The sequence below is a fragment of the Epinephelus moara genome, chromosome 18 (genome assembly GCF_006386435.1).
Source record: "Epinephelus moara isolate mb chromosome 18, YSFRI_EMoa_1.0, whole genome shotgun sequence".
NCBI lineage: Eukaryota > Metazoa > Chordata > Actinopteri > Perciformes > Serranidae > Epinephelus > Epinephelus moara.
In genome coordinates, this window is record NC_065523.1 from 3,757,032 (window position 1) to 3,782,421 (window position 25,390).

Genomic DNA, 25,390 nt, shown 5'->3' on the forward strand with positions numbered 1-25,390 from the left:
CCTTTTCTCATATTCTGAGCCAAAAACCTTAACTTCAGTGGCACTTTAACTTGTTGTCTTTGATGGCGATGGCAATGAGATGCGGTTCACAAGCGTACACCTTGACCTGTAAATTTTGGCTTGTAATTTAAGCTTTTCATCGACCTGCTCAACAATACAATGATTAATATCCCTCCAATGCATAGTTTAGGCCCTTTTGGTTACTTCTCAATGACATCTGATCGTTATGTCTCCAAAAATCATCAATTGCCTCCTGCGAAATGCCGTGTACTGTGACACCTGCCATAGCGCCAGTCACTCAATGTTGATAGTTTGTCCGAGTGAGTGGAGGGGGGCGTGGCTTAGCCATAGGTCAATTGGTGCTGCTCTCAGGTCCCTGTCCTGATACCTGCCTGGTTTCTCCCTGTCCCTCTTCTATCTATTGCAATAATATAGATAATAAATGTGCAAAGCAAAATTTATAAATACAATTAAGAATAGTAGTGGTGACATAGCTGAGGAAATTAACCTCAAGTCACTTTTGTGCTATAGATATTTTCTCTCAGCCAGTTAGAATCTCTCCTCACCTGTGAAGACCCTGCATGATCATCCTTGCTGGCCTCTGGTCCATTGTCTCCTCCCTGACCCTGCTCTTTCTATTGTGGCAATAACGATTAAAATGTTCAAAGCAATAGTGAGCACAAGTTCTGCACAGAAATTAAGGAGGAGTGGGTTTATTCCTAGCATGAAACTAGCTAGCAAGTGATTTAACATAGGTAACAATAACATTAGTATTCTTGTTAACTAGCTTAACTTGATATATTGGCATCCATTAATTAGTCATCATTTAGCTAACATTATCTACATGCAACAGCATTACTCAACTTACACGGTTTGTTTGGAACAAACTGTGCAAGGGTTTTTGCTTCTTGCTGGCTGGTATGCTGAACATAGTTAACACACAGCAGCACTGCCCAGCGGCACACGTCTCCTCTGTGGCTGTGCCATTGATTCAGATCACAAAACGACAGCATGTGTATGTCGCCTGGTGCCGCCTACTCATGGTGCGTTTAAAGACGGCTTGGGAAAAACACGTTACCACATGTTAAAAACGAACTGAATGGTTGTAATGGCTGTAAAAAGTGCAGGGGATGGAGGGCACAGATACAGGAAGTGCAGGGGACAAGAGACACTACATTAATTAGATCCTGGCAAGTTAAAAAAATCATGGATGGATGGATGGATGGATGGAAGGAAATGAGTTTGTTTATAGCTTATGTTCTGTTCTGTTAATCTGTCAACAGGAGATGAACATGGACACCACAGAGGAGGAGAGGACAGAGAGATGAGGTACCTGATGTTAGCTAAAGAGACACTACATTAATTGGATCATGGCAAGTTAAAAAATGGATGGATGGATAAATGGATGGATGGATGGATGGATGGAAAATCTGTTGAAATCTTTCATCCTCCATCCTACAACCTTCCCCTGGGCTGAAACCTCCTCACCATTGGGTTTGAGGAACTTCTTGGCATGCAGGTAGCTCTCCAGCATGCGTTCATTGAACAACATGTAGCCCATGGGTTCTGAGATGATGATGTCAACCTGCTCAGGCAGCGTCACCTCCTCCACCTTCCCTGGGATGACGACCACTCGCTCCCCTAGACGGTTACTGTTCACCAGCACCTGGAAGGTAGAGCAAACCTTTACACCAAGCCTGAAAATCCGGCCTTGGATTGGTCAGAATAGAGCGCCAGAATGTGTGTGTGTGTGTGTGTGTGTGTGTGTGTGTGTGTGTGTGTGTGTGTACCTCAGCATGCTGTGCCATGGTGCTGGCTTCCACAGCGTAGACCTTCCTAGCTCCAGCTTGGGCTGCAAAGAAAGAGAGGATCCCCGAGCCACAGCCAACATCCAGCACCACCTCCACAAAACAGAAGCAAGTAAACAGTGACTTCATGAATCAAAACACCAAGAAATGGGTCTCTTAATAACTGATTGGTCACTATGCTCCACACTGCCTTAGATGCTGTTGCTACATCTGACAGGTGGCAAACTTAGATTTTAGATAGAAGTCAACAAAAGCTGCTCCCTATTTGTGTCTATCAACTGTATGCCAGATTTTCCGTTACAGCTCCTTGAAAAATATCTCCAGCTGACTTATTTGAAAATGTCAACCCTGTAAGACTGTCACATATATGGACATTAACCATGATTAGGCTGAAGAGACACTTTCATGTAAACTCTCTCAGGGCCATGTGCTTTGTACAGTTGCTATGATTGGACATCTATTGTTTGAGGGAGGAGTTGAGTAAAGGGTCAACTATTAAGGACTGATTAGTGTTTACTAGCGTTTAGCAGCTTCGGTTAATGTTGGTCATGCTTTGGTCTATCTTAAGATTTAAACTAAGAAGCAGTGACATCATCAGTTCATTTTTTAACATAGGTGAGGGAAAACCGAGCAGTTTACAATCTAGCAACAGATTATTGCTCAAGTGTAAATGTAAATCTAATGAAATGATTACTGTGTGATGTTTCTGGCAGCATAAGATTACCTTATCCTTGAAGTCAGTGTGGTTCTGGAGAATAGCTCGTTGGTAAGTCCCTGTCCGAACGTAGTCCTGCATCATATTCTGTTGCTGGGAGAGGTAGCCATAAAACTACACCGAGAAGAAAATATGAACACATTGGTGAGTTGTTGTTGTTTTTTTAAATCTACTGTATATGAGGTCAGTATTGTATTAAAGAAATACAAAAGCATACTCACATTTCAAAAAGTAAAATATAAGACTGTAACTAGATCAACGTGATTTTCAAATGCGCTGTTTTATCAATTACAAAAAAAATAAATAAAATGAAAAAAAACCAAACATTTATTCCAAGCCTGTGAGTAGGCAGGTTAGTGTTTGATTGACAGCTGAGTCAGAGGGGCACAGAGTCACAATGTAAGCAAACTTTTGCTTAGGTCACCAATATCTTCTAGCATTTTCCTTAAATTTATTTTTGAGAAAGGTTTTAAGAAAAGTCTATGTCAGATTCATGAAGTGTTCTTAAACCAAAGAATTGTTCACGCCTGTGTTTATTTACAATGATGAATCTCTTTGTTCTCAAAGTTAAAAGCATGTGTGTTGATCCTAATTAGCATAAACAGTCTGTAAATCCCCACAACAGGGCATTAGACTACAGGGCTATGTGCACACACAGAAACTGAAGAAGAAAATGAAAGAATTAAGAATAAAGTCAGAATTAAGAATTAGACAGAGATGGACAGAGGAGGTGGAATTTTATACACAATTTTTCTTTAAGTTAAATAACTTACTCTGCTTTGTCAGTTTTTGTCTTGAACCGCCTGTGATATGTTCTAGCCTGATCAGTCTCTAATTATTAGATACATGGTTCCTATTAACTGATGTGAAATGAATTGTTAGTGTAGTGTTGATTGTAAAAGACCAAAACATTTTGTAAAATAATCAAAATAATGTATTATTGCCTATTATAAATTGTAAAACTACCACTGCAATTGAAATCCTTTATCATTAGACAACTGTTCAACTGAAGAAAATGCAATAAACAATTATTTTTCACAAACATGTTAGCACAAAATGTGCATAAGTGTGTTCTTGAGTGTGTGTAGCTTCTGTTTTTACCTAAGAACAAATCCCAATTAAGAAAACTTTGGTGAATGTCAAAATCTTTGTGAAAATTGCACAAGTAGGTTTTAAAATGAAATTTCCTCTTAACAACGACTGGTGAATTAGGCCCATTGACATAAGCAGTAGGGCTACAGTTGCAGACGCCCTCAGTCAACTGACATTCTTTAAGTCAAGCAGTCATTTATTTATTTATTTGTCAGTTAGTGTGCAATGTATGTCTGGTGACATGCCAGTCCCCAGATTTAGCTGCAGTGTAAGCTCCCCTCTTTTTTATGCTGCTCTCCAGTACAGGCAGCTGCAGACCCAGACCCAGTGTTAAGTGAGAAAGAGGCAGCAGCCCATAGGAGGAGAGACTTTGCATCATAAGGCTCTGAGATAACATTATATTTTGCCTTCTGCTTAGAAGTAGTGAATTTATAGCTCACAGGAACTTCATACTATAGTCTCAGGGTACAACTGGTTAAGGGCAACACATATTGACATACCAGACTATCAAAGGGCTGACACATAGAGACAGACAACCATCCACACTCTAGTGTTGCACGGTATACTGGTACCAACGGTAGACCGCGGTACCTCACGGAACCACTACTGTGGGATAAGTTCAAAGTCCAATCGCAAGAGGGTGAGTGCCCCAGGTGGCCAGTGCGCGCTGTTATTGGACGGCGCGCGCTGGCCACCTGGGGCCTCATTTATAAAGCTTGCTTACGCACAAAACGGGGCTTGAAAGTGGCGTACGCCACTTACCACGCAAAGGTTGTGATTTATAAAAATAAACTTGGCGGGAGAATGTGCGCACCTGTAAGCAAACTCTGAGTCATGCGTCTGCACATTTTGGAAGACACTGGGAAGTGGCGACGCAGACGGCGAGGTGGAGAAGTGGAGTCAAATTTTTATTGATGTCTCACACAAATTTAATGTCACGCTATATCCAACTTAGACCCACGTTATCATTGAAATTAAATCCAGCAGCCTTATTTTGCGCTTGGGGTGAGTGATAATTGTTTCATAAAAACGTTGTAAAATCCAACTCAAATCCTGAATTGAAATTCTTTCTAAATACGTATTTAATCCGCACCGCCTCTAACGTCTCATTGTCCACTCTGTGAGCACAGGAGGGGGAGAGGATGGCGCGACTGCATGGAATATATTTATTTATTTAGCTAAATATTTTCAGTGTATTTATCATGTCTCGAAATACAGCCATTAAGCACAACACTCATTTCATCAGCCCTACTTAGACATGTGCTGTTCATGACAAAACCGGCATGAAGAAACGTGTTCGCCTATTACACTTTCATCTTTGAATTGTATTTCAAATTACACGTTGTATTTTGGGACAGGGATACCACTGGTTCATGCTGTAATTCAGGCCGGGTGTCTGATCAGACTAATTGCCATAAACATATAAATACTGCGGTGACCCTCGTGCGTAATTGCGCAAGATGGCACTGGCACATACTCCATTTTGCCTCCACCTTGCAAGATGGCACTGGCACATACTCCATTTTGCCTCCACCTTTAATAAATGTGATTCTTTATGTCGCACATAAAGAATCACAAACATCCTCAAATTTAAAAGCAACACATTAACTACATGTTGGTAAAGGAGTAGAAATATTTGGTCTACCTTTAGATCAGACCACTTTTTTTTTTGTTCTGTCACTGTCCGTGCAGTCCCACAGACATAGCTGACAGCATCAGCAGCACTGATGTGTTGCCACTTTTTTTCGCTTTCTTTTATTAGTTATCCCGCTGCTGTGGCCACCAAATAAAATCTTTCTTCAGTCCTCCACCTCCCGTTAAAGGGTCTCTAGCTCAGTCTCGGAGAAATTCCGTTTTTTGGTTCGTTTCTCACACCTGTCGCCGTGACTCACAACGAGAGAACACTCGCATACTGGCTTATTTATATGCAGATAGCATTCATGAGGTGATTTGCATGAACTAGGGCATGTAGAGGGCGGAATATGAGGCGGATCTAGGTGCGCACAACTCCAGGTCTGTGATTTATAAAGAGAACGCTGCGTGCAAGTGTGCGTGCGCACGGTTTTATAAATCAGATTATTTTTTGGCGCACGCCATTTTCAGCTTTTAGGAGCACATCAACTTTTTGTATGAATCCTAAGCACTCTTTTATAAATGAGGCCCCTGGCACTCAATATGCTGCTGCAGCAGTTTGTTTTCCAGTGACATTTCAGGTATTAGCTGAGCTACTGAGTATCTTTAAGCAGTGAAAGTTATTATTTATTTATTTTTACTTGTAGGCTAGATTTTTTATATATGCTACAGTGATGTGTTTTCCACAGAGCTCTACAGTGCGAGCATTTTACTCGCATTTGCAACTAAAAATAGTTTTGTGCGAGCAAAAGAAATCATTCAGGAGCACGCTGTGCGAGTACAGATTTCAACCAGCAGCAGAAACAAAAGGCGAATCCTGCCGGTTCTGCATTGAACGGGGGTCACAGACAGGAATACGGTGGAGCACTATGGCCACCGCAAGATAACGCAGTTTACCGGCGACCGAGAAGCCTGGCTCCAGGTCCAGTAATGTCCTCTTTGTTGGTGTCACGACTGCCCAGTAGTACCTGAACAGCCGAGCCGTGGCGGCACACAGGTATTTGATGTGTCAGAGGAGAAACGAGCCGTTGACATTTCTCTCTTTGTAGCAGGTAATGGTCCACAAACCTCACCGCACTGAAGGGACTGTTCTTAACTTATCAGAGGAGGAGGGTGGCTGGTTGATTTTTATTTTATTTATTTTATTTTTATTTATTTTAATCACTTATTGATGCTGTTTTTGAAGTATGAATAAGTCAATAAGTAATTTAATCCATTGAAATATCAGTGATGAATTATAGAAAAGTTTTTATAAATGACAAAAGGCACATCTGCCTAATTTTTGCTGTGGTTTCGTGATACTACTCAGAACCGTGATACTTTCACTGGTATCGTACCGTGGATCCCAATTTTGGTACTGTGACAACATTACCACACTCACATTCACACCTATGGGCAATTTAGATTACTGAATGTCTTTGGACTGAGGGAGGAAGCAAATCTGGAGAAAACCCATGCTGGCATGAGAAGAACATTAAAACTTCACTGGCAGGTACAAACCTGGAACCCTCTTGTTGTGAGGCAACAGTGCTAACTGTTGCACCCATGTGCCATTATAAAAGCTATGGGCTAGGCTTGTGCCCAACTCCCAAATACCTCTGACCAAAGATTGGACAGTCTTTGTGGCGACACAGCAGGCCCTAACAGATAGCTTTGCTAGCTGCTAATTTCATTAGTTGAGTGTTAGCAAAGTGGTAGGATCAGTAGGGCTGCAACGATTAGTCAATTAATCGATGACTAATCGACTATTAAAATAATCTGTGACTATTTTAGTAGTCGACTAATTGGTTTGAGTCATTTTTCATAGAAAAGTACTACAAAAGTGGCCCAAAATACGTTTATCGCAGCTTCTTACGTTCAAATATTTAGGGAAGTTTTTTGCTAGTATCGGCCGCCGAAAAACGGGCATCGGCATCGGATCGGACTGCATGGAAAAATGCCGATCCAAGAAGTCCGATCCAGTTTTTCACAGCTCCGATCCAGGTTTTCTGGCCAGCCCAGCGCTCCACGAGTCAAGCAGTCCATTCCAGTGATCCGCTCCAGCTCTTACTATCAATCCACCAGGCCAGCATGCAGACGGCAGACACACACGGAGGATAGGAAGAGTAGTGGTCAACTTAGTTAACTGACTATTTGTTTTCTGCTCTGGTTTTTTGAGAGTGATATTTTTATTTGGTTTACACTCTTACTGTTTAAGTAAAGAGCACTGATGGCNGTAGTTGTTCTTGTTAGAGTAATATTGCTTGATCAAACCTTTTCTAACATGACTGACAACAAAATAAGTGAATATGTATAATACGCGCTTGGATCGGATTGGTATCGGCCAAAACTCAAGGCTGTAATATCGGTATCGGATTGGAAGTGAAAAACCTGGATCGGGACATCCCTACAAATATTGCCAGCTTTACACACTCTCCCATGACAGTGTACTAAAACCCTTTGGCGTGAGTACGAAAGATGTACATTAGATGACATAATTTTGGGGTTTGGAGGAGACAGACCGACATTTTTCGACATTAACAAATTTTTCGAAAAAATGATTAGTCGACTAATCAAAGATATAATCGACAGATCAGTTCACAATGAAAATAATCGCTAGTTGCAGCCCTAAGGATTAGGAAGAGTCTGTCAGCCTTGAAGTGCCGTGAGAAGGGACAATTATGAGCACTCATTCTAAATATGCAATGCTCCAAAGTTGGGCTGGGCGATATAACGACTATATATGATCTATCGATACATTTTCAAGCAAGATATAGATTTAGACAATACCGTTTTTATCGATACAGGATCAAGCTGTGTTACGTAACGCATACCAGCGTGCACCTCTCCTCTTTCACACTCTGTGGACAGCTCCGGCCCACTCACTCACTCACAAGTTCTTCAGCTACACTAATAGGGAATTTATACTTCTTATACTTCTCCACGTTGACGTAGAGCTTACGCAGTAACCTATGCCGTAGCCTAACGTTCACCTCCCCAGAACTGTAACAACATGTAGACCTCCTGTCTGTTTCTGTAAGCTGAAACAATTTTTTCTCAGTGGAAACAAAGCTTTAATTTAAACTGTTTTTTTTTTTTGTTTTTTTAAAGTTTTTTTTTATAACTAATATTTTATTTATGTATTTATTATTACTATTTTTTTTTTCCCTTTCTCTCTCCACTCTCTCACATACACAGACACAGACACACAAAACCCTCTAGTGTGTGGGTGTGGCCCTGGGCCCAGCCATTCGCAGGGGTTGCCTGGTGGTGCGGCTGGCACTGCATGGCCAATGGATGCTAGTCTCCCCCATGCCGATTGGCAATAACAACAATAACAACAAAACAATAGGATGGTAATAGGGATGAATGAATAGGATGGGCAAACCACCTCCTGAGGATCTGGGGGTAGCCCACCAAGATCCTAGCCTCAACCATTTACAAAGAGAAAAGGGGAAAGAAGAAGAAGGAGGGAAAAAGTATAATAATGGAAAAATAAATGAATAAATACATAAAAGGCCCACACATTGAGTTGGGAAAGCTCTGGCGCCCCTGTGCCACGCCACTGCTATAAAAGTGCGTCGGGCCCCACTGTGATGGCTGGGTCTGGTGTCTGCCCTACTCCAAAGCAAAGACGGCAGAATGGACGTCCCTCACTAATGACATCGGGACATGCCTGAATCAAGACTGCAATCTTTTAATGATTAATTATAAAGCTCTAAATGGTATGCACAGACAGGGAACATCTTTATGAGACCAACATCAAATTTATTTTTTCATTTCAGATGAGAACACAGGACATGTAATTTGTAGAGCGTATCTGTACGAGCTGGACTTTATAACATACTCATACTCTTTTTAAAATAGAAAAATAATGCAAAAGTTTCCAAAACTTAACTTTTTAGACATTTCTATTCTTAATGACAGTTGTGAAACTGTCGATAGTCAGCCATGAACAAAGTCATCATGGGGGGCATTATTAAGGCACTATATGAAAAAAATAAAACAGGAGCCTGAAGTCAACTCTTTATACTTCCATCATTACAACAAGCTTTTTTGAGAGCTGGGTGAAGAGTGTGTGTGTGTGTGTGTGTGTGTGTGTGTGTGTGTGTGTGTGTGTTCCTCTCACCTGGAAGTACTGAACAGCAGAGGAGTCCTCTGTCCTTTCACTGAAGACTGAGCGCTCACTGACATGACCACGACTATTCTTCAGCAGATTATAAAACGACTGAAAATCTGAGGTGGAACATAAACACACAAACATGAACTATTATAGGTCAAACTTTCCACTGGACTCTACATTATACAACAATACATACATAAAGGGCTGTCACTAGAAGGGATGTCAATTTCGGTTAATTTTTCCAGCACCCATTAACCGGTAACTAAGAAAGGAAAAGATGTGAAAGACAAGGCCTTCCTTTTAGTCCAGCACTCCACAGACTCAGCAAGCTTTAGGGCTGTTAGGGCTGTCCATTTAGAGTTGATGAAATTTGTGTTGTTAATGTTAACTGCTTTGCTGACAGCCACGTTAGAGTATGGAAACATGTTATCTGCCCACTGTTGGTCTCCACTGGTTTCTTGCCTGCTCCACACTGAGTGCCACCAGGGGCCTGTTGTTCGAAAGCAGAATTAACCAATCCAGGATAAGTGGAAAAGCGAGGCTGGACAAATTCCCCTAAGTCCATCCTGGCTTAATTGGTTGTTCGAACACCAAGCCAGGCTGAGGTGGCGCGGCTTTGTCAAGCCAGGTGTAACTTATTCAGGTGAGTGCGCGTCCACGGCTTTCTTAAATAGACCCCGAGATCGATCACAGATTCAACGATGCAGCAATGGAGAGGACGCGTGCCGCATACTTCTCACCCAGTGAGCAGCGTCTCATCATGGACACTTATGAAGAGGTAAAACATATAATCACGAAGAAAGGAAACACTGCAGCCATAATAAAGCAGAGAGAGAGTGCGTGGCAAACAATTGCAGACCGACTGACTGCGTAAGTAATCTAAAAATATAATAATTACAATTAAAGTTCTTTCCACAAATTAACAGTTGTACACTTCACCTTAAAAGGTGAGAAGTGGAAGTTAAGCAACTGCTGATTTCACACCAGCAGAAGAGCTCGCCCTGGATCAGAACCGAGCAGGGCGATGATGGAGGATGGAGGGGGGGAAACCGCCCTCTTCATACAAGGTACATTATTCCAGTATACTGTACATGAAATCAATAATTTTATTCATTCATTAATCAACCATTGGGGGGTGAGACAGGCGAGCGGCTGAGGAAGGGGGCGGAGTTAAGATTGTCCCTCGCTGCGGGGAGAGAGGTCCCTCTCCTCGCTCCACACTTCGACTTATTTTCATTGTGCCGATGGTGGCTTGGAAAACCGCCCCTAACTGTGTCACATGGGCAGAAGGGAAGGCGGCCGGTTCTATTTCTCCCTCTCTGGGAGCCTGGGCTCAGAGCAGCAGCCCACCGCATCCATCCACCCCTCCCTCCCTTGCGGCCCGGCCGCACATACATCCCCCCCTGAGGCTCGGCTCTCTCTGCGGACAGAATGGTTTTATAGTAAGGGGAGGAGTAAAGGGAGGAGGGCAGGCTTTAGTGTGGACGGTTAGTGACGTCATTCGCCTCGAAAAAGAATCATTCGCCTCCAATGTAATGTAATGTAAATTCAAGTGTAGTAACCAGGTTTCAAGCTGTAGAGGGCACTCCATACCACATTTTTAAAATAAAATGTAGATTTTCAACAGTTTGCACTAAACTGTCAAGATTTTGAGCAGGATCAGTCAGTAACACTACTATACAACCAGAAACAATGATTATCAGCTGAAAAAAATGGTTTTAGGGTTTAGTTACTCTTTAAAATAGTTGCCTTAATAAGGTGTTTTGTTAAAATAGCTGCCTTAAAATAGTTGCCTTTTTGCAGTTCTTATTAAATAGCTGCTCATAGCAGGGTTGTTGAAAATAGCTGCTTTTTGCAGTTTCATTAAATAGCTGCTTATATCAGGATTGTATTCATGTTTTGTTTTTATAAAGAGTATAAATCACTTAAGATAAAAGCAAGTCATCTGAGGGAGCAGAGAGCACTGGCAGATGTCAAGCTCCAGTGTGAAAAGAGGAAGCTGCAGGACATGGAGCTTGACAGACAAAAGAAAGACCTTAAGGAAACTGGACTTGGAAATTAAGAAACTACAGAAAGAAGTAAGTAACTTTAATGCACACTGTAAGCATGACTGTGATGCAATGTATTAATCAATATTATTTCTCTCTCTCTCTCCACAGCTCCAAGCAGACAGTGACTGATTACAGTATTTTTCATTTAAATAAAATGAGGTCAAAGAATATTGTGTTTTCAACTTCATGTTTTCATTCATTGACTCAAGTTATTGATCCAGTTAACTGGGAATATAATTTGGGAAGGTCATACAGTTATGATACCTAATAACCACTAATTGTGTTAATGCCAAATACACCTACTTGTATGTTTATTCCAACAATTAATCCTTTTACTGGTAAGGATATGTGCATGTCAAAGTATGTTTGGGCTATGACAAAAATGTTTTAAATGTTTTTTTATTATTGTAGGCTTAATGTATTTTGTTCAAAAATGAGGCAAATACGTACATAAGAACATGAAATGACGGTAAAACACATTGATTTCCGATCACAGTGACAGCTGACTGGACAGATAAGGCACCAGGCTAAACTAAGCCTGATTGTTAGCCTGGTCGGGACCAGGCTAAGTGCACAGAATAAATCTCCATGGCAACATATGTGCCTCTGCTTTCGAACAACTGAATCAATGCTAAGTTAAGCCAGGATAACCAACATATCCCGGCTTAATCCCTTATCTAGGTTTCGAACAACAGGCCCCTGGGTTGATAGGAGCTAGCTAGTGGCGCCACTCATCTGGCAATTACAGCTGGTAACGCCGGGACGCGTTGCTGAGGAAACACTGTGCCAAACCTCTGGTCCCCCCCGTGGTCGCCTCGGTGAATAAGCAGCTTCATTTCGAACCACAAAACCATTTGACCATTGTTTGCTATATTAGCACCACTAGTTATGTTGACACTGCCAAGGCCCCATGTCCATTTTTTATCCCAGCTGAAAACACCAAGGGCCTCATGTTCAAAGGGTGCGTACGAACAAAAAACGTGGTGTACGTCCTTTTCCACGGCAAAGTTCAGATGTAACAAGAGTGAAATGACCGTGGAAATGTGCGTTGCCTCACGCCAACTTCTTGGCTGGCGTACACACGTTTCTACAGCTGTTGATCCTTTGGCGACACATAGAGGTGATGCTGGGAAACTGTTAAAATAAATAAATGGGAAAACAATTAGTCCTCAGAGTGATGTGCACATCAGAGACACATGAACAATGAACACACCCAAGTGTCTGCAATTAGATGAGTGGATATAAAAGTATGTGCAAAGTGGTGCAGAAAATACCGTTAACAACAACAGCTGCTTTCGCAGTATTAAGACATTGTAAATGGTGCAATACGAAGAGAGCATGTGATCCGAGACAGATGGCACTGGCACATGATGACAACTGGCTCATCAGCTACTTTAGGTTCCCGAGGGCAATCCTCCTGGAACTGTGCGCAGAGCTGCAGCCGGCCTTGGAGCGCGACACGGCGAGGAGCCATGCGCTGCCTGTATCCATACAGATGACCACACTGGGGTTCCTAGCAACAGGGGCATTCCAGAGGGAGCTGGCTGACCGATCGGGAGTGCAATTTGCAGCAAGAGCCGGTTTTCCTAATGTAATCGGAGATATCGACTGCACACTCATTGCGATGGGTGGCTTCTTGGTGAGTAAATAATTTATTTGTTTAATTGTCCTAATATGAATCCCCCTAATGCGCACTGAACATGTGCGCCCCCAAATATTCACAGCATCAGTACAAGTCAATGGTTAAAGTTAGTGACTTGCTGTTTTTTTGCTGGTTAAACTACAGCTTCAGAGCTTTCTAACAAGCCCGTGATTGTCTCTGTGTGTAAAGTATTCATGTTGATAAACCCGTGTGTTAAGTGTGACATTTCTTAATCAGCCTCACTTTTTCCCTGGCGCACTTCTGCATTCATTTACAACAGTAGTGTGTAATCCATGTAAGTGGTGTATAAAATTAACAAATGGAAACTGTAAATCCAGTTCACATAATTATTTGTCTGCTTTCAATTGACCCCAGGCGACTCTCTGTTCAAACAGGGTGAGCTCCTCTTCTCCTGTCCCCCCGCCTGTTTTGGCCACACTGTGGCGGTGGGCAGCCGTCCTCCACTTCATGTCCACCTTAATGTCGGACCACTTCTTTTTAAATTCTGTGTGTGTACACTTTTCCGACCCCACAGCATCACACACACTCTCACCACTCACTCCTCTTGCATTTAGTATTGATGCCGGAGGACAGCGTGCCTAAAAGTATATTTTTGCATGCCTCCACTTCGGTGAGTAGTGTCTCCACTTCGCATTCTGTGAAGTTTTTCTTTTTTCCCGTCTAACTCATTCTTTTGTTTTAGTTTTCTGATCGTGCAGAGAGAGGAATCTCAGGTGCAGGGCTCATTTAAATATGATTTGCATATTTAGATGGGGGCGTGGACAGGGAGGGGTCGGGTACTCCAACATGTGCACTCAATTCCACGTTGATTGGGATGGACAAAGGAAATGTACTTGGATTCATGCGTATGCACAGATTCATACATCTGGATGTTTTTGTGTGTACGACCTTTTCTGGATTTAAGCGTACGCCATGTTTCAGTAGGAAATCCACACAAGTCTTTGTATATTAGGCACCTGGCGCTCCTCAGGAAACGCCCAGCTGAAAGCGTTTCAGAGCACTTTGGAGGCACTGCGTTTGTTTTGTTTTGTTTTGAGCTGAGACGCTTTGATTGCTATGTTATGGAATATCCACTGAAGTAAATGACAGCACAAGGTAGAGTACTTGCTTTGGATGCGAGAAAGGCTGAAGGGGCAGTAGAGGATGGATCGGCCGGTCTGTGCGGGTTCATGACAGTAAACATAACAATAATATTAATAATAATAATTTAACTGATTTCTCCTCCATTATTGTTGTTGTTCAGCATCTGTACATGCAAGATGTGTCAGATGGTCTTCATAGTATATGTTCCTCCTCGACTGTAACAGAACAGACCAAAGTGATCGTGATGAGCGCAGCGTTTTTTTCCCCCAGAGTTGAATATTTTTCAGTGCTTAGCACTTAGAAAAAAGATCCAGCACCTCAGTGTGCTGCCGGCATTTGTAGCGCAGCTTAAATATGCAGTATTCCCATTGCAAAATTGTTCTTAAAATACTCCAGCCTCAGAAAAAATGCTTTGGTGGACACAGGCACTGACGGTGGTAACGGAGCTAAAAATTATGACGTAGTCAACAATGGTAAAGAGGTTTTACGGCTCAAAACCAAGCAGCTTACTCACCAGGGCGAGCTAGGGGGAGACCAGAGGGTGGGCACAATGTTTCCACAGCAACACTGTTGGGCCCTGACAGCATTACTAGCGGTAATGGCCAAATGAGCTGCACCACTAGCTAGCTGGCTCCTACCAGACCAGGGGCCTCATTTCTAAAACTGTGCACAGGGAAGGTGACTAAAGGTCAGACTGTTTCAGAGGTCAAGAAGAAGTGGTCCGATATTAAGGCCTTAAGGCTGTTTACGGTGATTTATTCAGACAGAAAACCGAGGGAAGTTTTGAGCCGACTGTCAGACAGTTTCAGAGACTGAAATAAACACTCTAAATGGGGGAAAACATTGCCATAGCTGTTTGACAAACAATGTGATTGTCTTGACTCAAATGATTTCTTAAAATACGTCTTGTTTTCACAAAAGATGCATCACACCCAGACGCTGGCGCGCAGCAGCATTTGGCTCAAATGCCTGGGGGCAGAGGTCGAGGTCAGTGCCAGCATCTGTGTCAAGTAGTAGTGGCATGTTTTTCAGGTGTGCCACATTGTACAGCACAGCACTGGCACAGCTTTGCTCCTGCTTTGTACTTCTTTGTAACGCCAGGCCCAACGCAGCGCAGAGATCCAGCAGCACTGCACGTAGCAGTTGGAACTGGCTCATAAGCCACTCATCATTGTTGGCCAGTAGGTCTTGCTGGTCCCTGAAGATCAGCTCCCTCCGGAGACTCCCATCTACCACATCCTCTAACAGTGTCAAGTAAGCCATCATGCGTCTTTATGCACTGTGATGGCTGCTTTTTATACCCACCCATCAGCTGATTGATTGCATGGGAAAAGGAATTCCCTGATTGTAATTGGCCAATTTTGGCCAACGAACACATGAGATAAATATTAATAATGATGATTATACACGTTATTTGTTTACATTTATTCTAACAGTGACACAGTGCTTTACAATGGCACACAACACATTTCATTCATAGCAATAAAAAGAATTAAAAGCCATGAAACACCACATTATAAAACATAATATATTGGCTTATAGAGGATATCAGTGACACTCTGCACTCGTATCTGCCTGACTAAGGCATCGAAAACAGGTCCATCCGATTATTTAATGATTAGAGAACATACTTGGGAGTTCTTTCAAAAAAGTATATGTTTGTATTTAGTTTCCTAACTCTTGTTCTTCATGTGTGCACACCAGTCAAAGACATGTTTGTTCGTTTATTCATGTTTATCCGTTTTTGCGCTCTTTATATGTAAAACGCGAGAGGTCATATCTGTCTTTATTTAACACAATGATATAAAATTCACAACATTTCTTCCTTTTCATCTTTCTGCTACAGGGGTCGCAGTTTGTCTTGTCTACAGTTTTTGTGGGACGTACGGATTCGAGCTTGCAGCCTCTTGCCCTTGGTGAAGGTCAATAAGGGGAGTGAGAACAGCTGTGCTTCATTAGAGAGTGGCCACTGCCATGTCTAAAAAATTGTTTAAAACAATAAATTATGCCTTACAGAGCTCCAGACGGCGACCAAATGGTGGCATTTTGCAACCATTTTTGGAATCAGTGCGAGTATTTTCTACAACTACTCGTTCGTGTGCGACCAGCAAATATGTAGGCGTTTTTTTTTTTATGTTGTCAAACAAGGGAGTGAGTCCGCCAGTGTAGGCCAGTGTGTGAAAGGAGGAAAGTGAATTAACCGTGAGGATAACATCATCTACACTCATCAGTAGGCTCGTTCGAGATTAACTGCGCCTGGCCTAGAAAGTGGACGAGAGCAGGCGGCTGCAGGAGGAGGCAGTGACAGCAAGCTGCGGTCAAGTCGGAGGCTGAATCCAAATGTCCACCCTCTAGATTTGCAGACTGAGCCCTCATGGACTTCAGTTCTATGTAGTGTGACGTCTTTGCTGTCATCACGTAAAGTCTGTGAGGACAGTAAGTGCAAGCGGCTGATAGACAGCCCTCAAGACTTTTCTACTCATTACCGTGGAAACGGTCAACTATCGCTGTTGTCATATTCATATATATGTCATATAAGTTGATGAACAGTGCCTACTCATCTGTTCCTGCAGATAACAAGATATACATCATATGTTTAGCCTTTTTTGGTGACTGAACAAAAATGTATTAATACATCTCTATATAACAGGCTACAGCATTTAAAAACAAATGTGTGTAAATAAGGACAGGACTATAACTCAATAAAGCAGGCATTACTTACATATATTACAATCATTAAAATATTATCAGACTCATGTCAGTTTGTTCTCAGTCTCCAATTGTTTCAGTTATGATGGATTCATTTATTAAAATACTTTACAGGCTTCCTGTAATTTTGGTTCATGGTTCAACCTCCATTTGACATGAACTGTCATGTAAATGTAAATCAGCATCATATCAGTTTGCTGCTGCAGAGCAGCTGAGCAGACCTACAGAGGCTAAATAAATTGTGTCCGACTATGAAGTTAATATTTTCAGAGGAAAAAAATACAAGACAACAGCTTTCATTAAAGATCAGTCAGATATAGTCAGGGCTTCACATCTGTACAGATGTCAGTGTTTCCCATACATTGACGAGACTATGGCGGCCATAGTCTCCAAAAATCGTCCAAATATAAAATGCCTCCAGTAAATGAACGTCACTCTGTAGCGCACCGGCTGGAGCGCCTACTGGGAATTCTCTGCAAAGAACATCCTACTATTAAATGGAGAAACCTCTGTCCCTCCATCCTTCCTTTTGTCATCATCCGTTTTCCTCCTCACTGCTTTGACCTATTTCTCTGAACTTGCACATAGGCTTTCATCTTGGTCATGTGCAGACAGCCACGATGCTGTTTTTGCATTTTTCCTACATTTCTACTGTTTATATTTGCGTTTCCACTACCCATTCATACTGTGAGCACCATTAGCAGCGCGAGCTGCACATGCGCGGAGACCACTTGGGACATGCAATTTCAAGCACCAACACTTGCTGAAGACTAAGGTAATTATTTTACTGAACGAACATGCGTCTGTGTCTGTGTACGCGTGTCTGTGTCTGTGTACGCGCGTCTGTGTACGCGAGCCAGCCATTACGTATTTTCACTTTACTGACATTAGCCTACAAACATTACAAAGTAAACATTGCGCTGTGCACTTTGCACTGTTTCTTTCATTCTTTCTCCGTGTTGCGTGTGTATGTGTGTACCTGTGTGCCCGTGCACGGCCCCGCGCACGCGCGTGCCTCCGTGCCGTCAGCCAAAACTATGCTCCATGTATTTTGCCATAAAGCATGTTTCGAAATATAGTGTGCATTGTTTGTCTTACATTAATATTTATTACACAGTGCATTTACAGTGCTCTGATTTTGCATCTCCTCTAATATACTGTTTTTGATTTCTTATTCCTCTATACATAACACATCCCTGGGTATGGACTAGTTTTAGAAAATGCTAAGTTAGATCAATATTTGTTAAAAAATAAATCAGTATTTGCTAAATTGAAGACAAATTATCCATGAAGATTCTCAGTCATCCAGGTCATGGTAATCATAAGTGCTATATCGGAGGCAACTGGACTTGCTTGGGATTCTTGAAGACGTTTCGCCTTGCATCCAAGAAGCTTCTTCAGTTCTAAATGACTGGTACGTAGTTGTAGGCTTTAGGGCTGCAGCTATCGAATATTTTGGTAATTGAGTATTCTATCGAATATTTCATCGATTAATCGAGTGATCGGATAAAACATACTTTTGCTTAATTAAAGCCCAATTACAGGCCTGGAATTAAAGAAGCAACAGGCAGCATTTTGCCTATATATATCATTATGAAAATAATGTGGGTTGCACAGGGTAGTATACAAAGTAAAATCAGACTATCAGCGTTTACATAGGTTACTTAATGGCTTTGCAATCTTTGCAATAAGCTTCTGCCACCGGGGACGAATTTTCGCGGAAAAATGCGTCATGTATTGCCAAACTGGTCGGTCAGCCAATCAGGGACTGGAGCTGGTCCTTATGAGGAACTGGCCGGGGCATGAGTAGTTATGGTTGAGTCAGGAGCACAATGGCAGACGGACAAAGTTTGGAGACAAGTGAAAAACGGCCTCCCAAAAGAAAACGAGCTAATCTGTCTGAAGAGGCGAGGATGCACAAAAAGGAGAGTGATAAAAGAAGAGGAAAAACAAGAGTAAACCTCAGTCAGGCGTTGAAGAGATGGAGGGAGCTCCGTGACCAAAGAGGCTTCAAAACCGATGTCCAGCTAGCTTTCTTTCTAATGGATCAGTAAGTAACACGGCTAAATGTTAGCTAGACGAGAGAGGACTGTACTGTACTGGTTGCTAGTTCATTCCTAGCTGGCCAGCATCGCAAATCGCCGCAACCAGGAACCGGGTAGCAAGTGTTGGTCGGCTGACATCCTCGTTGCTATTCTACAGCAGCCCTCGGACAGTGATATATATATATATATATATAGCCTACATTTTATTGATTATCTCTGATCCCCATGGTCAATTTGGTTGTTGCGACAGTGCGAGCAACACTGCTGACGCTAGGTGGCGCCAAGCTAAAAAAAAAACCAAACGAATCCTATCTGTTGCTTCTTTAAGTCATTTTTAGGGCAAGGCCACTTTGGCCTTTGATAAATACAAATTTATTGGGGCATCACGGCCAAAATGTAGGGCACCAAGGCCAAAACCAATGGCGCAATAACAATATGTGCTACATATCTTTAATTATATAATTATTTATATGTCTCTATGTATATTTTTACATAAATCCCCAATATTTTATTTGACTTTAAAAAAATCCTCTTCCTTCATTTAATTAGACAATGTTTATTGTATTGTATTATATGTATCAATTCTCTACAGGATCTTGTATGTTCTTTAATGTGTGTTCAATTTATTAAAAGGGGGAACAAAAAAAAAAAAAAAACGTTTCGGTGAACCCTGCAGCAAAGTGAACCCTCTTCCTCAGAGCGGATCTTTGCCTCCCAGTTTGTTCCTGGCGGCAGAGCAGAGTGAACCATCTTTCTTCTCAGAGGATCTTTGTCCCATGAGAGCAGGTAGCTGCTCTCTGTGCCCGCAGTGTAAACAACTTTTGCTGGCGATTTGACAGTCACTAGAAGCACATTATGACCATTTGTAAAAGTTTCTGTGTGGTACTTGTGTTGTACATGAGCTAACGTTAGCGGCTAAGGACTGAGAGGCTGTCCGGTATATATGTGTGTGTGTGTGTGTGTGTGTCTGTCTGAGGAGTGTCAGTACATTAACGTGTTAGCTGTAGCCTTGCTGTTTGTCATGTTAACGTTATCGTCGGCAGCCCTGAATAGCTTGTAAATCTTTAGCATAGTTAGTTAACACATTTGTTATCGGCCCATGTGTTTACTGCTACAGAAAATTAATAAATCTTTGGTTTATTTGTACAAAGTCACCTCTCTGCCGTCTTTTATCACGCTTGCTAACGCTAAGTTAACTTTACCAGCAGATCTGTAGGAGGCACAAACTGACAAACAAAACAGGGCATGCTACTCTGGCCGTATGGGTAGGAGGGGCATTACGGCCACACTCCGGGGTATCCACGGCACTGGCCGTTTGGCCGTGGTATAATTCCTGCCCTGCAATTATAAATACACAATAGAAAATAAGACAGATCACTTAATAATAACAACCAATTTGTTTCCTTTTTAAGAAAAACTGACATTTATTTATTGCAGTCCCGGCGTCTGTCATTCTGTCGGCTCGTAGCAAAACATTTCCAAAAGACCGCTTCCATCTTCTTCCGCCTCGCCTTGCTGTGACGTAAGCACGTTGTGTCACACTAAAAGAGTCCGTGCGAGACGTGAACTTTAAATTTAATTAGACGAGGCTTCGAGGCATGGAAAATTCCTCTATCATTTTTTGTAATCAAGGTACTCGAGTTACTCGAGTTACTCGAGGAATTGTTGCAGCCCTAGTAGGCTTTAAACCCTGTGTGGGTGTGAACCAGGGGCGGCTGCTGGTCTTTCAAACAGGGGAAGCTCACTTTAAGTTTACATCATAAAATTTGTCATATTGTAGCGAGGCAGTAACTTACAAAAGGAACATTTAATTGAAGCCACAGTAAAACACCATAGCAATAGAATCACAGCAAAACACACCTCAAAGACTTTCAGATGGGTTTAAAACGGTGAAAACGAGCTATATGGCTTATGGAAATAAGGAACTCGGGGCAGCACTCTGTCAGAAGACTACACTCGCAAATATCCGCATGGGACTGAGCTCGAAATGCAACGATGCCAGTGTGTATTTCAAAAGCGCTGTCAATCACAAAGGGGTTGTGCCTTTTAGACAATTCCTCCAATCATCATGCAGACACCGAGTGTCCTCTCCCGCCTACCGCTCCATTAGGTCCCAGGGAAGCTGAGCCACCCTGGAAGTGACGATTTTGTCACATTTAGCCAATGGCCGTCTCGCTTTGCTGCATGAAAAAAAAACCTGCTCAGTGCTGTCTCATAGGAATGCTTGGAGGCTCCACATCCACCGTGCTGACACGAGAATGTATGACAGGGAGGTCGCGTTTGAAAGCTGGTGATAAACAGCTGATGTTTGAACATCATAGTAATGATATTAAATGCATCCTAGCGCACGTTTAATGCAAAGTAAATTCTTATTTTAATCTTAATTCAATTGTGCGTATTTGACCATTTCTTCTCTGAAATTTTAGGGGAAGTTCAGCCTCCCTTGTTGTCTCAGAGCAATCGCCCCTGGTGTGAACCCTTGCAGAGTCGTTAGGGTCACATGTGGGCTCTAATTTTCAGAGCAATAATTGGGGAAAGTTAACAAAAACTCCACAAGCGCATGGCACAGCATAAAGCTGTGCAATTAATTGTCTGGTGATCGCGATTACGATTTTGAGGTCAAACGATTTCAAAATTACTGAAATCGAGTGTACACGATTTTTGGTCACCGTCGCCTGGAGCTGTTATTTTGACTTCTACGGAAGCCGCACATGCGCAATACTGCCCCTCCCCTCCTCTCCTCTATTCACTCCACGAGCCAGTCAAGTAGGTGAACTACGAATAAGGCGAGGGGCAGGTGATCACAGAAGATTTCAAAAACAGCGAGCGGAAAATGGCAGAGGGAGGGCAGTGTGTGTGTGCGCACACCTGTCTGTGTGTGTGCACATGTGTCTGTGTGTACGTGTCTGTGTGTGTGCGCACTGGGGCCGAACTCCACCGTGCCCGATACAGAGAGCAGAGGAGAATTGCGCCCATGTAGAAACAGAAATGACATGCCGTTGTATAAACAATGTAAGTCATCACGTGCGCCGCATAATCGTGACTTCAATTTTGACCAAAATAATCGTGATTATGATTTTTTCCATAATCGAGCAGCCCTAGCACAGCACAGGAGAGCCAGCTCCTCAGGTCCAGACTCAGCTGTCCATTTATATCTAAAAGGAGAAGGGACACTCTTTTGAGGACAGCAATGTGCACATCTTGTCCAGGGAAGAAAGATGGTTTGAAAGAGGCATAAAAGAAGCCATCCACATCAAACTGGAACAACCATCGTTAAACAGAGGGGGTTGCCTACAACACCACTTATCACCCACCTACAATGCAGTCTTGGGATCCCTTCCCAGACGACTTCACACCCATTTACCCCTGGTCCCACCTGACCCTAACGACTAACATGATGGCCAGGAGGGTCAATGACTCACAATATGACCTTAACAACTCTAAAACTAGAGCTCACATGTGACCCAAACGACACGAACTCGGGCACATTTGAGCACGAGTGCTGACATATTTAGTGCAAAGTTTAACTTTAATTCTACAGTCATAATATTTTAGGGTTGACGTTGGATTGGCAATGGACATAACTGCTAGTGGGCTGAGTCGCCCTTTCAGGCTGCAAGACTGTTTATTTTTGTATTTATTAGACTGAAAAAGCAAAGAGAGCTTGCAGAACTTAGGGAGATTGCCGCTCACACGGGATGAACTGAAACTATGTAATCTAACATAAGTTTTCATATAGTAGGGAAGGGGTTATAAGGATGGGTCCAATATGTCACTGAGAAAAATCCTTTACACAGCAATGGTTAAAAAAAAATAAATAAAAAAAATAAAAACTGTTTGACTCCACAGTTCATAGTCCTTTAACATTTAGAATGTTTTTAGAAAGAAATCACGGCGGACCATGTTTCTGCTCATACATGCAGTGTGAGTGTGTTACTTAAGTACAGCATTATTATTATTACTACTGTGAGTATTTATTTGTAAAGGAAAACCACTGACAGTTGCACGAGCACTTTCCTGTGTATTATACATGTGTAGCAGGGCTGTACAGTGCGACACATATGTTGCGATGGAAAAAAATTATTGTGTGATGAATTTATTTGCCTAGTAGCACGCGTGCAACAGACTGCTTGAGAGCCGCTTGTTTGTGGTCTGTTTTTTCACTAGACAACAAGAGCGTTCACTGCCGTGCATTGTCTGACAGCCAGGTGAGGTGAGGGAAAGCTCTTGTCATCGAGTGTCTTTGTCTCTGTGGGGGAGGCGGGGCTATGGGCTACACACACACACAGTGCGATCTTCATGAGGGGGAGACGAGGCGGAGGAGAAAACAGAGAGTTGAGCGTAAGAGAAAGACAGGGAACTTGTTCCTAAACCAAATGCCATGACCCCTGTGTGGGAGTGTTTTGGATTTAAACCAAATGACAGAGGGGAGCCCAGTAATTTGGACGAGCTGGTATACCGGGTTTGTTCTAAAACCATCTCAACAAAAAGAGCAAATATGACCAACTTAACTGCACACCTGAGAGTGAGAGACTGACGGTCTATTTTTCTTTTTTTGCATTTGTGAATATTCTTGTTTATTCTTGAAATAAATGTTTATTTCTCTTTAAAAGGGTGTACTTGTATCAATATGCCTTTATTATCATTACATAAGTTTAATAAATGGTCTAAGAACAGCAAAATTACAACAATAATAAAAATGGTCTTAAAAGCACAATACTGCGCAATATTATCGCTTATCGCAATAATTTCTGACGCAATTAATCACCCAGCAAAATTTGTTATCGTGACAGGTGCTACAAACTTTCTGGCCTGTGCTACAAAATTATCAACCTCTGTTGCACCAGTGCTATGGGCTAAAAAAGTTAACGTACAGCCCTGTACAGGCAGTTCCTTCATGGGCACTGACTGTAGGTGTTAATGTGTTAGGGTTGTCACGATACTAAAATTTCAAACTCGATATCGATACCCAGGAAAATATTCAATACTTGATACCATTTTCGATACAGCAGCAAAAAATTAAGAGGCATGTCATTTTTTAAATAAAGATCAGAACAGTAACATCAATGATAACAACAAAAAATCCCCCCAAAATAAATAACAACCAGAAACAAGATCTGTCCATACAAATGTATTTATCTACAGCCCTGTTTATTTTCTGTGCTTCTGGTGAATTGGCACCATATTTTCGTTGCTGATCAAATAGAGTTGGTAGTTTAGGCTCAGGATGCTCCTGTTTCTACCTCACTATGTGATCAGAGAACCAGGGGTTACGGGAGAAACCAAACGTTTTTTCAGCTTCAATCTGTGACTTTACAGTTAACATAACTTTTCAGACACACATAATTGTGTTGTCCTGTTAAACTAACATTGTCTATTAATGTTACAGACGGGCATGACTGATAAAGTTTTCTGCTTAGCTCCCACATTAACGTTAGAAGTTATATTTTAGTTTGATGCTGGCGACACCAGCTGCTCAGCTGCTAGCGAGGGGAGGGGCTGTACCTGCCGTCTGCAGCGTGCTGTGTTCACTTCACTAAATATTTCCAAAGAGCGCTTTTTCCTTTATCATTTTTGACCAAAACTGGCTGCTCTGATCCTTCTGCAGCCGCGCTGGCCATATTACAGCAACAGAAATGTGTGCATGCATGCACAGCGATGACAACAAGCCGGGTTGCAGCGAGGGCTCTGTGCCTGCCAGACACTGCCTGCACAGCGCGTGTCCGTTGGATCCGTTGCGCGCACCCGACAGGCGCTGAGGTGGCGTGCACTGTTAGTATCGATACTTTTGTAAATTAGTATTGTATCCAGAGACAGCGTTTGAGTATCGATACTTTTCAGAGTATCGATACTTTTGACAACCCTATAATGTGTTAGGGTATTTGTGTGTACCTGCAGGCGAGGAGAACTGCAGCAGAACGCTGTTGCAGCCTAGTGTGATGATGAATGACTGCTTCCCCACGCGGCTGCACTCCGTCTCCCTGGAAACCGAACACTTGAACACACTTGCCTCCTCTCCTAGAAAGAAAATGTTAGGACAACATCAAACACGCTTGCATACAGCCACTTAAATTTTAAATAGAACAAAACAAACAAACAAACAAAAACCTAACAAAACTGACAAAAAAACAGTGTGCCAAATGCTGCTTGAATTTTACTTTTACTGTCAAAATGTGACGAGGGCCCTCAGGAGATGTTAACATTCAAGTGCCTTGTTAAAACAAAGCATTGAAGCCGGGCACTTCAGATTAAGGGAGATGCATCCTCTGGGAAAGAAGCCAGCCACTGCAGCCATGTAGTTGTAGCAGTAGTTGCTGCTAAGGGTGGCCCAACCAGTTATTAGGTTTAGGGGGCAAACACTTTTTCACACAGGGCCATGTAGCTTTGGATTTTTTTCTTCCTCATTAATAAAACCCTTCATTTAAAAACTGCATTTTGTGTTTACTTGTGTTATCTTTGACAAATGTTTAAATTTGTTTGATGATCTGAA

At 42.3% G+C, this 25,390-nt stretch overlaps 1 protein-coding gene across 3 annotated transcripts in view; it reads right to left on the reverse strand.

Annotated features, from left to right (window-relative positions):
- carm1 (coactivator-associated arginine methyltransferase 1) overlaps nucleotides 1-25,390 on the reverse strand; it is a 75,352-nt gene that overhangs the window by 40,121 nt on the left and 9,841 nt on the right. For all 3 annotated transcript variants that reach the window (XM_050070101.1, XM_050070102.1, XM_050070100.1), the window contains exons 2-6: nucleotides 24,793-24,918; nucleotides 9,356-9,462; nucleotides 2,533-2,637; nucleotides 1,791-1,901; nucleotides 1,489-1,666 (exon numbers count right to left, since the gene is read on the reverse strand). In XM_050070101.1, coding sequence (XP_049926058.1) covers nucleotides 1,489-1,666; nucleotides 1,791-1,901; nucleotides 2,533-2,637; nucleotides 9,356-9,462; nucleotides 24,793-24,918 — 627 coding nt within the window. The remainder of the gene's footprint in view (nucleotides 1-1,488; nucleotides 1,667-1,790; nucleotides 1,902-2,532; nucleotides 2,638-9,355; nucleotides 9,463-24,792; nucleotides 24,919-25,390) is intronic.